The sequence below is a fragment of the Populus euphratica genome, unplaced genomic scaffold (genome assembly GCF_000495115.2).
Source record: "Populus euphratica unplaced genomic scaffold, PopEup_1.0 scaffold158.1, whole genome shotgun sequence".
Lineage (NCBI taxonomy): Eukaryota > Viridiplantae > Streptophyta > Magnoliopsida > Malpighiales > Salicaceae > Populus > Populus euphratica.
In genome coordinates, this window is record NW_011499913.1 from 251,015 (window position 1) to 264,660 (window position 13,646).

Here is a 13,646-nt window from a genome sequence, read left to right on the forward strand (position 1 = left end):
AAATTAAGCAGAATGCTGGTTCTTTGTAACAGCAAATAAAACAGCATGGCAAGCAACTCAGAAATAGAACTTAAGTCTGCTTCGTGACCAAAAATACAAGCTCGCGTACCTCTGAAAGGCTTTTCCAGAAGATAGTTTTGGTGCATCATTCATCAAGTTAAGGGGGAAACGATTCTGATTCCAAGGATCACTTCTTCACAATAGTAGCAATAACAAGAGCAAGTTTTCCCCAAGGAAATCATTAATCTAGTAGCTTCTCTCTTAGAAAGAGAGTGTGCCAGCATTTTGAACTCCTGAAGCGAGAAATGTATTTCCTAGTAACCTCTGTTTGGCATGCTTGAATTTGCTTCTGGTGAAACAAGCCATCGGAAGCACAAACACTTATCTATCTGCAAATTAGCCAATCACAACATGCGCAATATTTAAGTTAATTCAGTGCCAATCAGGGGACTAAATAACTTTTACTCTGCATTATTTATGAAGCTTATTACATCAAGCATATGTGCCCCAAAGCATCTAATAGGAAATAAAGATATTAATGATTGAAAAAGCTAAAACTTTTTACTCAAGTTCCTCCATAACAACAAATGATATTAAAGCGATACGGGTTGTCTTCAGGAGTAGATTTAGATGGAAACACTGTTAGGAATGCCCATTCCAGTGAGTCCAGCTTTACTGGTAGGAACCAACAAAGTGTATGGCATCTTGACTGGGCCAAAGCGATTCTTCAATTTATCATCTCTGTTCCTATCAAAAATCCTTTTCTCAATGTCTGCCAGTTCCTTTCTAAATTTATCCAAGGCCTCCATCGGTTTACTGTCTGTGGTCCATTCAAGAGTGTCTCGCTGCCCAAGATACACTTCATCTGATGTATGCCTTGACAGAATTTCTATAAGAGAAATTCCAAGAAGTGTTTGGTACTGGGAAGTGATTGTTTTTAAGAAAGCCTTATCAGGGTTCGACTTGAGCTCCTCATACTCGGCAGAGCCTTTCTCGGGCATCAACCTACGGCTCATGCTTGGACGATTCGGAAGGAAACCTCCAAAAGGATATTGCCCAAAGTTAATAGCTGCATGGAGGGCTGATGCCACCCATATGATTATGGTGCATGAGTCTATTAGTTCTTCACGAGTCTGCATCTTAGGCCACCAGGGTGCATCTTTTAGGTCACCATGCCCTACCTCTCTCACTTCCTTCCACCACAGTTGGATTTCATGGTCCTTCTGAACTCTATCATCAGTTTTGTAGTAGAAAGAGCAGTAGTCTCTGACCCATTCTTTGATTGCGGACCATATCTCAAGCCCATCGACAGCATATGGGTAATCTTCTATCAGTAGGCGGACACCATGTGGAGAACTTGGATCTTCAACTGCCACTCCTCTGAATAATTCAAGGTAGCATGTCATTGGAAATATAATAAACCATCATCACAGCATTTATCAGAGTTCAAGTTCTATAGTCCCTGGAGTGTTTATCAGCTTAAAATTCTCTATGTTGTTTAATTTCAAGTTCCAACAAATTATGAACAGCTATGAATTAGCCTTTACTAAAAAACTAGAATGTAGTACCTCTTCTTCAGATCTTCAGGAAGTGCTTGCTCGGTGAAATCCCAGCTTTTGTAAAGTGATGCTGACATTTCCAAGGCATACTTCGAAGGATAAACGGTTAATTCCAGGACTCCACCAGCATTGATGAGCACCTGCCTAGCGAGAGCATTTATGTTCATTGTGTCCCGGAAGTGAGGTTTTAAAAGTTCATATATTGGATGAAGCACACTGAGGTGTCTATTTGTTGCAATCACAAATGGTTCAATTGCAGCATGTGTATGTAACCTGTTATCGAAAAAAGATAATTTAGGAACAGAAATGAACTAATCAACTGCATCAATATTTTTCCTTCTGATAGATGGTTTTTCTTTGTACCAGTGGCTGATAAGCTGATGATAGCCGGAGTCATTTACTCCCACGTAAGCTTTAGCCAGCTGCCAAATGGGGCCTTCAACACCATGTTCAGCAGGGGTGTAGACTTTGCTAATGGCTCCAAATTCATCTCCTTCTTCATGGGGCAAGCTTAACTCAATTGCAAGTGGTTTCAAAGTTCCATCATCTTTCAAGAAAAGCAAAGTCCTTGTGGCATAAGTATTTTTTGAAGGAGTGTTTATCTTCCTCAGGTATGGCATTAGTGCATCATGGTGATCTAATATGAACATCCTGTTTTTCTTGATTGCCTATGCAAGAGAAACCATTTTAGCTACAATGGCTTGTTTGGGGTGACTAAATTCACTGGTTTCATCTGCGAAGCATCCTCAATCTTATAGTAAACTGAATTGTCAAAGAAACTAATCTAGATACCATTACCTCATCTGTGGTCAGTCCCTCCAGATTATTCTTTATGTCCTCCTCGGTTATTTTACTATTTTGATCACCATATTTCTCGCTGTCTAGCTTGCTTTTCGGGGGGAATTCCTGCGTTCCAATCAATGATTATTAGACATAAAGAACAAGAAGATATGAAATACATTAACTCCCAAATTTCTTCTCTGTACTTCTGAATCGGCAGAGAGATAAATATGAAACTTCATGCACCTCAAGGCGACGAATGACAACAGGGTTTAATCCAGCCAGCATTTCTCTGCCAAATTCTTCATCAGTCCTCCAGCCAGTCTTATTCCCTGTATAACACATCACAACTTAAGTTTCCATGGAGATATAAGTGAATATGTATGTAAATATAGTCCAAACAGCGAGGTTAAGTGTTTTAGTTCAAACCTTGAATCACTTGAGGCATTGGAAATTCGAAAAGATTTTCCCCATCGGTTCGGAAAATTTCCTTGAGCATCTGCAGGGGGATTTTTTCCCTAATATTATCTACCAGGGAACCGTGAGGCAGCTCAATACCTCCCTCATAGATTTTAAACACATCATCAAAAGAGTCAAACTCATTTGGGGTGCTGTCAAATAATCCTTCCAGTCCAGGTTTAACAACTTGAGCTACGAGTTTCAGTGCATAACCAAGGAAGTCAGCCATCCTCAGGTGACCAAATCGTTCATCTCTCGGAACATAGATGTTTAAGCTCGTCAGAAGTGGCAGCCTGCTCTCACTGTTGGGATCTGCTTATGATGATAAGATCATAGAACAACTTTAGAAATGACAAGAAATATAAATAACACAATCAAACAGTATAAAATCCTGACTTCTGTTTTCACTGTAAGATTCTCAGCAATATAATGACCTGATTCCGTTGCTGCTCGGCCTGTTCTTCCCCTACGAGGATAAGGGTACTCAGAAGACCCACCAAGAACTGGGCGGGCATACTTCGTACCCTCGTCCGGATCTCCCAAATCATTGTAGTAAGCATAGTCGTAAACGCGGTCCCATTCCTTAAGCTCTCCTTTTCCATCTCCTCTCAATTTAACCAGTTCTGCTTCCCTGTATTTACGTAGTGGTGCAGGTGAGTCCTGCGGCAGGTGAGTCTATACAGACGTATCAGGATTTGTTAGATCAGGATAATATTTACAGCTACCTTCAGCTTTCTATGGTTGCATAATTACCTTGTTAGTGAAGAAAACACGATCATAATCGTAACGCTTTGCAGGGTAAATCCAAGAGTTGCAGACAAAGTGGACTCGGCCCTCACCAGGTACATCTTCTAGCGTGACAGTCTTAAGGTAGAATTCACTGTGATGATTATTTCTTATCAGGAGTGCCACTGGAACTCCAATCTCCTCATCCCAATCAAATGTAACTTTAAATGCCGTCTCGCCGGCGATTAAGGGGTCGATGGTAGTAATCCAGTTCTCTAAATTTGCCGGCTTTCCTAGCTTCTCTTTCAAACCATTCTCTACAAAGGGGCACCGAAATCCACATCAGCCAGCAGGCAGTATAATTTTCTTGAGAAATTGCAGTTCCATTTACAGTGACAATCACGAACGAGGGGCTACAAACTTGATCAGTCATGATCAATATACGATCCAACATTCATGAATTTGTCCATCCTATCAGTTAGTTCAGATGAAGCCTTCAAGAACTTCGTTTCATGCAGATGTCCTCACTGCCATTTATTAAATGTTTGTTTCGAAAAGTACAAAACCTACTTCCTCCTAATTGAATTATAGCTATCAACAATTTTCAAGTTGAGGTTGTCTAAGATCTAAACTGGTCACAGATCTGAAATCTTATAAATTTAATAGATTAATTTAGATTATAAATTTTAAAAAAACAAAAAAAACTCGGAATAACATCTTTTGTTTTTAAAAAATCCACCTCATACTAAATCTCGGTTTGAACTAAACTTCAGATCCACATGCCATCGAGTTGAACCGCAAATCATACCTAGATTTTGTAACCATGGCCAATAAAGAAGCATGTTATAACAAATAAAGAATTAGCGCAGCAAATCAAGCGATAATTCTACAGCCTTACAGCCTTGTGACCCATCTACCAAGATGACTTTCGCTATCTCCACTTTAACAAACATTAAAGCAAGTCCATATCTCATAAAATCTGACAAGATCTCTGCATTAACTAACTGTTTGAGATCTCCAGTAATATTTTTATGTACCTGTCATAGGTTTTCCAATAAATCAATTGATAAGCATGAGCATGTAGGCCATGGGGTGGAATGGGCCCACATAGGAATAAATATGGCCATCATGGGCACCATGCAAACTAGGGAAAACTTCACAAATGGCCCCCCCCCAACTATAAAGAAAATCTCAAATTTATCATTAAAAAAACAGTTTTTGTATCGATTTTACTCTTAAACTTTCAGGAATTTTCAATTAAGGGTTTCTGTCTACTTTGAAGACATTCCATCCTCGTTTCCAATCAAAATTGTACTTTTCTTTTGTAAAAACATGACATCTTTTGAAAATTTAATGCTTTCCATTACATAATTCTTATAAAAGTTATAATTGAGAAATTAAAATAGTTTTAGGGGTAAATTTTGATATAAAAAATAATTTAAGTGCAAAATTGATACTAAGTTTGAGGAATTTTTTTATATTATGAACATATTTTCAGAGAAATAATCAAGTGATTACTTAGAGCTTGTTTGGAATTATAATTATATTTTTTTAAGTATTTTTCACTTAAAAATATATTAAAATAATATTTTTTTTATTTTTAAAAAATTATTTTTGATATAGTGCTAAAAATTAAAAAAAATATTAATTTGAAATAAAAAATTAAAAAAAATAATTTTTTTTAAATACTTTCCAAACACAAATACAAAAATCATAAAAAAAACATGTCCAACTCGAGATCCCCAGCAATTGACTCCTTATATATTTAACGTTTTCCTATAAACTATGACAGGCAAAAATATCCTTTTTTTTCTAAAAGCTATGACGGGCAAAAATATCCTCCATGTGTATTTAATGTTTTCTTATAAACTATGACAGGCAAAAATATCATAGGAAAAAACAATTTGTGCCTTCAAATTTGTTTCATGCGCTCTCACAAAGTAACAAGCAGTGACTATGAAGAGCTGTCACAGCTTTAATGTTCCCAGGCCCTACCATGATGTATGCATGAACATGAAAAAGTAGCAGGAGTGGGTCTCATGCTTCTTCAAGCACAACAAAGAAGTGATGATCCAGCACTAACGAATCAATGAGCACTGCAACAATAAAGCAGAAAATGAACTCATACTTGGTTCCTTTCATCGGACTTCCATGAAAAAGCTACATTTTTTCTTGCTTTACTTCTAACCATGTACATTATACCCGGCCCGGCTCCTCCTGATAGGTGTCCCACCCTACCTGAGCTGGTCTATAGTTATGATGGGAGTCAGCCCGATATCATGTTCAAACTCAATTTAAACAGTTAAATAAAATTTTAAAATATAATTTATATTATATTTTACCATAAATTAATAAAAATTAAATTGCTCTAACTGATGAAACGGGTCTTGGAGCAGGTCACTGTAACAGGATAAGGTTAAATTCTCCGACTCAAGACACAGCCTTGTACAGAGTGACCGTACGGGTCAAGTTTTAATAACAGTGATTCTAACGGTGCATATACGTGTGAAAGGAAGACTATAAACCACACATGGGAAATGGTCAACTATGGAGGATCAAGCATAAATTAATAATCTTGTCACTATTGGGTTTAAACCTGCTAATTTAAAATTCTTTGTTCTCCCCACTAGCAAATTTACTGGTTTCCCCAGCCTCCCAACTTTAATTTTCTGCTGCAAATTTATTTGATTGTGCCCCATGTGGATACTAATCTGCTGCTGATCGGTGTTGAGTGGTCTTTTGGGGTGCCTGGTAGCTAGGTTTTGTTGTTCAGGCTTCTGGCTCTACAGCCCCTGGACCTATTCATTATCTGTATAAAGCTCAGCTGGCTTGTGGCAAAAGGAGCCATGATTTGCAGCTTATATCCTTTTTCTTTTGTTTATGGACTGCCGCCTCTCATGATGATATCCTGATCTTGGGAGCAGGATAAGGTTTTTCTTGTGTTTTTCATGTATGTCTAGCTTGTCTTGCTCTTTGGCTTATACTCTCTCCCCTTTGGCTTTTTGTATGAATTTCCTCTCTTGGGTGCTTATTCTAGCCCTCTAGGTGTTCTTAATGAACTTCATCGAGCAATAAAAGAAAAACATCATGGGATTGAAAAGGCATGAAGTACTGAATCAGCAACAAAATGATGAAAGAACTGTTGTATATATACCTGGAGGGTCACTTTTGGCAGCGCCAATGACTTGCAGGGAGACTCCTTGGCCTAACAACTCATGGCCGCGATCAAGGACCGAAGCATGAAAGTCATTGAATTCTAAGACATTCTTCTTCATCAACACAACAGTGCCTTTGATCTTCATCTTACTATCCACTGTACAGCATGATGCGATAGCATTAACAATGTTCTGAAACATTTCTTTCCCTCTTGCCTGGTTGCTCTCTTATTGGGCTACCAAAAGAATCTACTAAAGCTTGGCTTGTGATGCCACCTAAGGTGAGTGGAGAAGGTCTTTATAGAGAGAGAATATATACGTGGTAAAGACTAGGAAACTTCATTTCCCACATTGCATTTCCTAGAAAAAGATGAGTTTTGTTGAAGTCTCTCTTTCATGTTGAATTTGCCCTGTTGCTAGTCTTTTTACTTTTTACTGGACTCGGGAAGACTGGCCTACTCCTTACAAGGACAGGCACTCTACAAGTCCACATGTATGACATGTGCTTTTTTATTTTTTTATTTTGAAGATATCAAATATGATAATTTTCATTATATCAAATTCAATTTGATTTGAAGACCCTGCATTGAGACAATTAATGAAGGAAGCAATCAAGGACAAATTTAGACAGAGGAGGTTCACACAGCTCCGAATCAGACTTTAATATGTGAGTGGACTAAGACTTGCTTGCCATTATTTACTTCTTTTATGCCTAGTTATCGTCACATTAAGCTCGAAGCTCGGGTCATGGATTGGCGGTGCTAAATATATATAGAAAACAAAAACTGGCTTGAGATAGGCTTATGTCGACCTAGTCAGATTACGCGAGTTAGAGGAAAGAACAAAATTAATATGTAGAAGACTATTTACTGCATTAAAAAAGGATCAATGGTTTCCATTATGAATGTACTCTCACACACAAAAATCCGTTCACAACTTACAAAGAAGAAAGGGAGAGGGAGAACTCCATTAAAAAGTATGATGCTGAAGAAAGTTTTTACAAATTCTGAAGAAACTTTAGCAACTCGCTTATGTTGCAGGAAATAAAATTAATATTTACTTCTGTAAATGATGAATTGAACGTAAAGAAAATATATGTCTAGCTCCTGTTAGTCCTAATGGTATGAACCCTAAGTGATAAGTACAGTAATAAGGAAATGTTGGTTCTTATCAAGAGCAAATTAATAGCATAGAAAGCAACTCAGAAGTAGCTGCTTCTTGATAAAACTACAAGCACACCTGAAACGTTTCCTCAGGAGTAAGTTAATGTGATAGGAAGTTCAGACTGTAAAATTTCTCCCTTCCCCAGGCTAGCCTGGAAGGGAAAGGACTGGGATGTACTAGGTCAGAACATTTATAATTGAGTAAAGGTATGTTGTTCAGTACCTTCTGCTTCTGCTGATAAAAATGCAAGCAGGCCTTACAAGGCCTTCTGAAGAGAACAAGTGTCCATGCATTTCATGCATCATTCAACAAGTTTAAGGAGGGGGGGATCTGATTTCAAGAGTCTCCTTTGCAATGGAGTCTACCTAACAGGTTAAGCTATGGAAAAATGTTAGAACAGTAACAAGGACAAGTTTTCATCATCACATAGGAAATTATCCACTTCTAATTGTAGTTCCTGCCTTAGGAAGAGAAAATGTGTCATTTCGAGCGCTTAAATCAAGAAATGGAAGTTCTCTTTAAACTCTGCTTGGTCAGCTAATTAGCCTATCAGCAAGTACGATGTTATTGTTTAAGTAAATTCAACTCCAATCAAATGACAAAAAAGAACAAATTTTATTCTGCATTATTTATGGAGTTTATTACATCAGGAGATATGTGCCTTAGATGCTAACAAGAATCAGTTACTGCTTTCATACCGACAAATGAGTAAGAATAGAATAAATAGCCTGATGGAGAAGATTTAGATTGAGACGCTGTTAGGAATTCCCCTTCCGGTGAGTCCACCTTCACTGGTAGGAACCAACAAAGTGTATGGCACCTCGACTGGACCGACACGATTCTTCCATTTCCCAGCTTTGTTCATGTCAAACATTTTGTCCTCAATTTCTGCCAGTTTCTTTCCAAATCTCTCAAACGCCTCTAATGGTTTTTTGTCTGCTGTCCATTCATGAGTGTCTCTCTGTCCAAGATACACCTCATCTGAGGAATGTCTTGACAGAATTTCTATGAGGGAAATTCCAAGAAGTGTTTGCAACTGTGCAGTGATTGTTTTCAAGAAAACCTTATCAGGGTTCGACTTGAGCTCCTCATACTCAGGAGAGCCTTCCTCGGGCATGAACCTTCGGCTTACGGTTGGACGATTGGGAAGGTAGCCTGCGTAAGGGTACTGACCAAAATTGACAGCTGCATGGAGGGCTGATGCCACCCATATGATTATGGTGCAGGAGTCTATTAGCTCTTCACGAGTCTGCATCTTAGGCCACCAGGTTGCATCTTTCAGGTCACCGTGCCCTTCCTCTCTCACTTCCTTCCACCATGATTGTAGTTCAGAATCCTTTTGAATCATCTCATCATTCTTGTAGTAGAAAGAGCAATAGTCTCTGACCCATTCTTTGATTGCTGACCATATCTCTAGCCCATCAACAGCATATGGATAGTCTTCTATCAGTAGGCGAACGCCATGTGGAGACTTTGGATCCTCAACTGCCACTCCTCTGAGTAAACAAGGTAGCACATGTCATTGAAATGAAATACAGCATTATCACAGACTTAACCGAAGTCTAAGTTCCCAACGCATTTCTCTGTTTTTTTTTTTTAATTTCAAGTTCTAAGATTCTAGCAAATTAATTATGAACGAATATAAATTAGCTTTTACGAGTAAAGCAAGGTTTACCTCTTCTTTAGGTCTTCAGGAAGTGCCTGCTCTGTGAAATTCCAGTTTTTGTAAATCACTGATGACATTTCCATGGCATACTTTGCAGGATAAACTGTTGATTCCAGGATTCCACCGGCATTGATGAGCGTCTGCCTAGCGAGCGCATTGATGTTCATTGTGTCACGGAAATGAGGTTCCAAAAGTTTATAGATTGGGTGAAGCACGCTGAGTTGTCTATTTGTTGCAATCACAAATGGCTCACTCACAGCATGAGTGTTCAAGAAATGGCTAATAAGCTGATGGTAACCAGAGTCGTTTACAGCCACGTAAGCTTTAGCCAGCTCCCAAATGGAGCCTTCAACACCATGTTCAGCTGGGGTGTAGACTTTGCTAATGGCTCCAAATTCATCTCCTTCTTCATGGGGCAAGCTTAACTCAATTACAAGAGGCTTCAAAGTCCCATCATCTTTCAAGAAAAGCAGGGTCCTTGATGCATAAGTCTTCGTGGTAGTAGTGTTTATCCTCCGCAGGTATGGCATCAATGCATCATGGTGATCTAATATGAACATCCTGTTCTTCTTGATCGCCTATTCAAAAGCAAAGTGTCTCAGCTACAACATGTCTTTAGGGAAGATCAAATTCATCAATTACATCCGTGAAGCGTTCACAGATCCGATTCTAAACATAATTGTCGAAGAAACCAATCAAGAGATAGCTTACCTCATCTATGGACAGTCCATCCAGACTATCCTTGATATGCTCCTCAGTTATGGTGCTGTTTTGATCACCATAAAGTTTGCTGTCTAGCTTGCTTTTGGGAGGGAATTCCTGCAATAATTTGTTCTTAGACACAAGAAAAACAAAAAATATAAATTTTGCAGAAAGAAAAACTTGTTGCAGCATTAGTGTACCTCAAGACGACGGATGATAACAGGGTTTACTCCAGACAGCATTTCTCTACCGAATTCTTCATCCGTCCTCCAAGCAGAATTGCTCTCTGTATAATTAATAGATCACAATTAAGTTGCTGAAAAAGAGGAAGTGACAGTCTAAGAACAGCACAAGCATAGAGTTAAATGCCTTAGTTCAAACCTTGAATCACTTGAGGCTTTGGAAATCTGAAAAGGCCTTCTCCATCAGTTCGAATAATTTCCTTGAGCATCTCCACGGGAATGTTTTTCTTAAGATTTTCTAGTAGGGGACCATCAGGCAGCTTAATCCCTCCCTCATAGAGATCCAGTACATCATCAAAGGAGTCAAACTCATTAGGGGTGCTGTCACATAAAGCTTCCAGTTCAGGCCTAATAAACTGAGCGACGGATTTCAGTGCATAAGCAAGGAAGTCAGCCATCTTCAGGTGACCGAATCGTTCATCTCTTGGAACATATATGTCTAAGCTCATGAGAAGTGGCTGCCTGCTCTCAGTGTTGGGATCTGTTTAGATCACGGAAATTGTAAGAATGTGAACAAAAAATAAAATCACAAACCATTGATGATAACATGAATGCGAGATGACGCTCAACAGGTAATGACCTGATTTTGTTGGTGCTCGGCCAGTTCTGCCCCTACGAGGATAAGGGTACTCAGAAGATCCACCAAGAACAGGGCGGGCATACTTTGCACCCTTGTCAGGATCTCCCAAATCATTGTAGTAAGCATAGTCGTAAACGCGGTCCCATTCCTTAAGCTCTCCTTTTCCATCTCCTCTCAATTTAACCAGTTCTTCTTCCCTGTATTTACGTAGCGGTGCAGGTGTCTCGTGAGGCAGATAATTCTATACAAATGTATCAGGATTTGTTAGCTCAGGAAAACATTTACAACTATCTTCAGCTTGCTATGGTTGCATAATTACCTGGTTAGTGAAGAAAACACGATCATAATTGTAACGCTTCGTAGGATACACCCACGAGTTGCAAACAAAGTGGACTCGGCCTTGGCCAGGAACATCTTCAAGTGTGACAGTCTTGAGGTAGAATTCACTGTGATGATTGTTTCTTATCAGAAATGCCCCTGGAACTCCAATCTCCTCATCCCAGTCAAAGGTGACCTTGAAAGCCGACTCGCCGGCGGTTAAGGAAGTGATGGTAGTAATCCATTCTTCCAAATATGCAGGCTCTCCTAGCTTCCCTTTCAAATCATTCTCTACAAAAGGCACCAAAATCCACTTTAGATAGCTAATTACAGAATATTCTCAGGAAATTGCAGGTCCATTTACTGTTATTATAATTACAAATGACGTGACAATTATGGTGGGATATATAGAGTCATGCAACACAAAATATCTCACTTTCATTGAAATTTCGTTTCGAGGTAGGTTGTGGCATGCGGTTTGTTGAAAGGTTGGTGAATTTATGCTTGTCAAAATCACTATCAAATGATGCATGGGGTTGGATGAGACGACAAATACTACATGGCATCTGCAAATGTCCATGTATCGAAAATAATATTTTTACCTTATCTTGATTAATAAAAAAAACATGAGGTTTCTCTTCGGGTTAAGAACTAGTTAATAGAGTAATCCCTTACTTCATAATTAAATCAACCTATAATTCTACAATTAAGAGCAGCCAATCAAGTCCCTCGATAAGCCTTATACCCCATCTACTACAAAGGCAATTATATCTAATTATGATTTATAAAGGAGTCAACTTTTTTGTTCTCCAGATCCAGAAGCCTCAAACGGCTCCATTTACCAATATTTTAATCACTTCCATTTCTTGTCTGACACAAGGTGTAATAAACTATATGCACGAGGATGTACTAAAGAAAAAGCTTAGGTGGAATGGGTGAACCTATGAATAAATATGATCATGTTGACAATATAAAAATAATAGCAGGTCCAGGAATTATACAAAAACAATAAGGATAACATATATTTCAACGCATATAGAGAGATGAAGGGGAATGGGTAAAATATATATAGCTGTAATATTTGACTCAGGCTTCAGGCACGATTCAGAAAGAAATTTAGATTATTGAAATCTACTCCAAGCACAGTGCATTCAGTTATAAATAACGTCAGAATCCTTATGCCCTTAGTCCTCGACATGATTCAGGCACGAGGTTTGGCCTCATTTCGATTTTGAAATTTACTCCTAGCACAGTGCATTTAGGTATAAATAACGTCAGAATCTTTATGCCCTTAGTCCTCGACGTGATCATCCATGCATGTCCAAAAAGTAGCAGTAGTGGGTTCCGTGCCTTACCAAATCAACTTGTCTGCTCCCTGTGGTGTTTTTGCACGAGTTTCTACTTTTTTCAAGCACAAACAATATATTAAAAAGTGTTGATTCATTCCTAATCAAGTCATTAAGAACTAATTAATTGATGACTCTTTAACATGCAGATCATGAACATGACCTTGGTTCCTCTTATCTTATTTCCTTGATACGCTACAATTTTGCTTGCTTTACTTCATCCAAGGTGAAGCACGTCCATGCATGGATACTAGTAAACTATAGAGAATGAAGCCTTAGAAGATGGCTCCCGAAGAGGTTCAGGCTCAAATTATCCCACAAAAAATGGTTTTCGAGGTTGAAAGAGCAACAAAATAAAGAAATACATATCAACGACTCACCAGAGGGATCGCTGTTAACAGCGCTAACGAGTTGCAGAGAGACTCCGTGGCCTAACAACTCATGAACACGATCAAGAACTGATGCGTTGAAATCATTGAAGTCCAGAACATTTTTCTTCATCAGCACAACAGTCCCTTTGATTTTCTTCACCATCTTTTTAGTCCCATTACTATGATCACCTGTAATGGCATCAATAATGCTATGAAACATTCTTCTGCTCTCTTTTTCTTGCTTGCTTCGTCTCTTGGCGTAAACAAAGAATATAAAGACAATTGCTTGTGTTAGGAATTATTGTGAGAGGAAGGTATGATTGTGTGGTGGTATTTATAGCGAAACATACGCATGTGGAAACTTCATTGCAGGTTCTGTTCACTTGCTTTTTAAAAAGGAAATGAAAATCACTTTTATAAAAGTCTTCTTCTTCATTTAATAATTTAGCTACCCTATTGCTAGTCTTCTGATAGATTTAGTGCGTGTTTCTTCAAAGAGAGAGTGACCTACTTCTTCCAAGGACTTGTACTCCACACGCACCCACATGGACTTTTTTATTTTGAAGATTTCAATTATA

At 38.5% G+C, this 13,646-nt stretch overlaps 2 protein-coding genes across 2 annotated transcripts; both read right to left on the reverse strand.

Moving 5' to 3' along the window:
* Positions 1-444: 444 nt before the first annotated feature.
* LOC105134182 (probable linoleate 9S-lipoxygenase 5) lies at positions 445-7,105 on the reverse strand. Its single transcript, XM_011038499.1, has 9 exons — positions 6,679-7,105; positions 3,552-3,841; positions 3,233-3,473; positions 2,769-3,110; positions 2,586-2,671; positions 2,358-2,465; positions 1,923-2,227; positions 1,569-1,832; positions 445-1,380 (listed from the first exon to the last, which is right to left on the reverse strand). The coding sequence occupies exons 1-9, from the start codon at positions 6,878-6,880 to the stop codon at positions 627-629; spliced, it is 2,592 nt and encodes an 863-aa protein (XP_011036801.1). The 5' UTR covers positions 6,881-7,105; the 3' UTR covers positions 445-626.
* A 1,331-nt stretch (positions 7,106-8,436) lies between these two features.
* On the reverse strand, positions 8,437-13,379 carry LOC105134181 (probable linoleate 9S-lipoxygenase 5). Its single transcript, XM_011038497.1, has 8 exons — positions 13,078-13,379; positions 11,353-11,642; positions 11,034-11,274; positions 10,593-10,934; positions 10,412-10,497; positions 10,221-10,328; positions 9,519-10,087; positions 8,437-9,339 (listed from the first exon to the last, which is right to left on the reverse strand). The coding sequence occupies exons 1-8, from the start codon at positions 13,286-13,288 to the stop codon at positions 8,586-8,588; spliced, it is 2,601 nt and encodes an 866-aa protein (XP_011036799.1). The 5' UTR covers positions 13,289-13,379; the 3' UTR covers positions 8,437-8,585.
* Between the last annotated feature and the right edge of the window lie 267 nt (positions 13,380-13,646).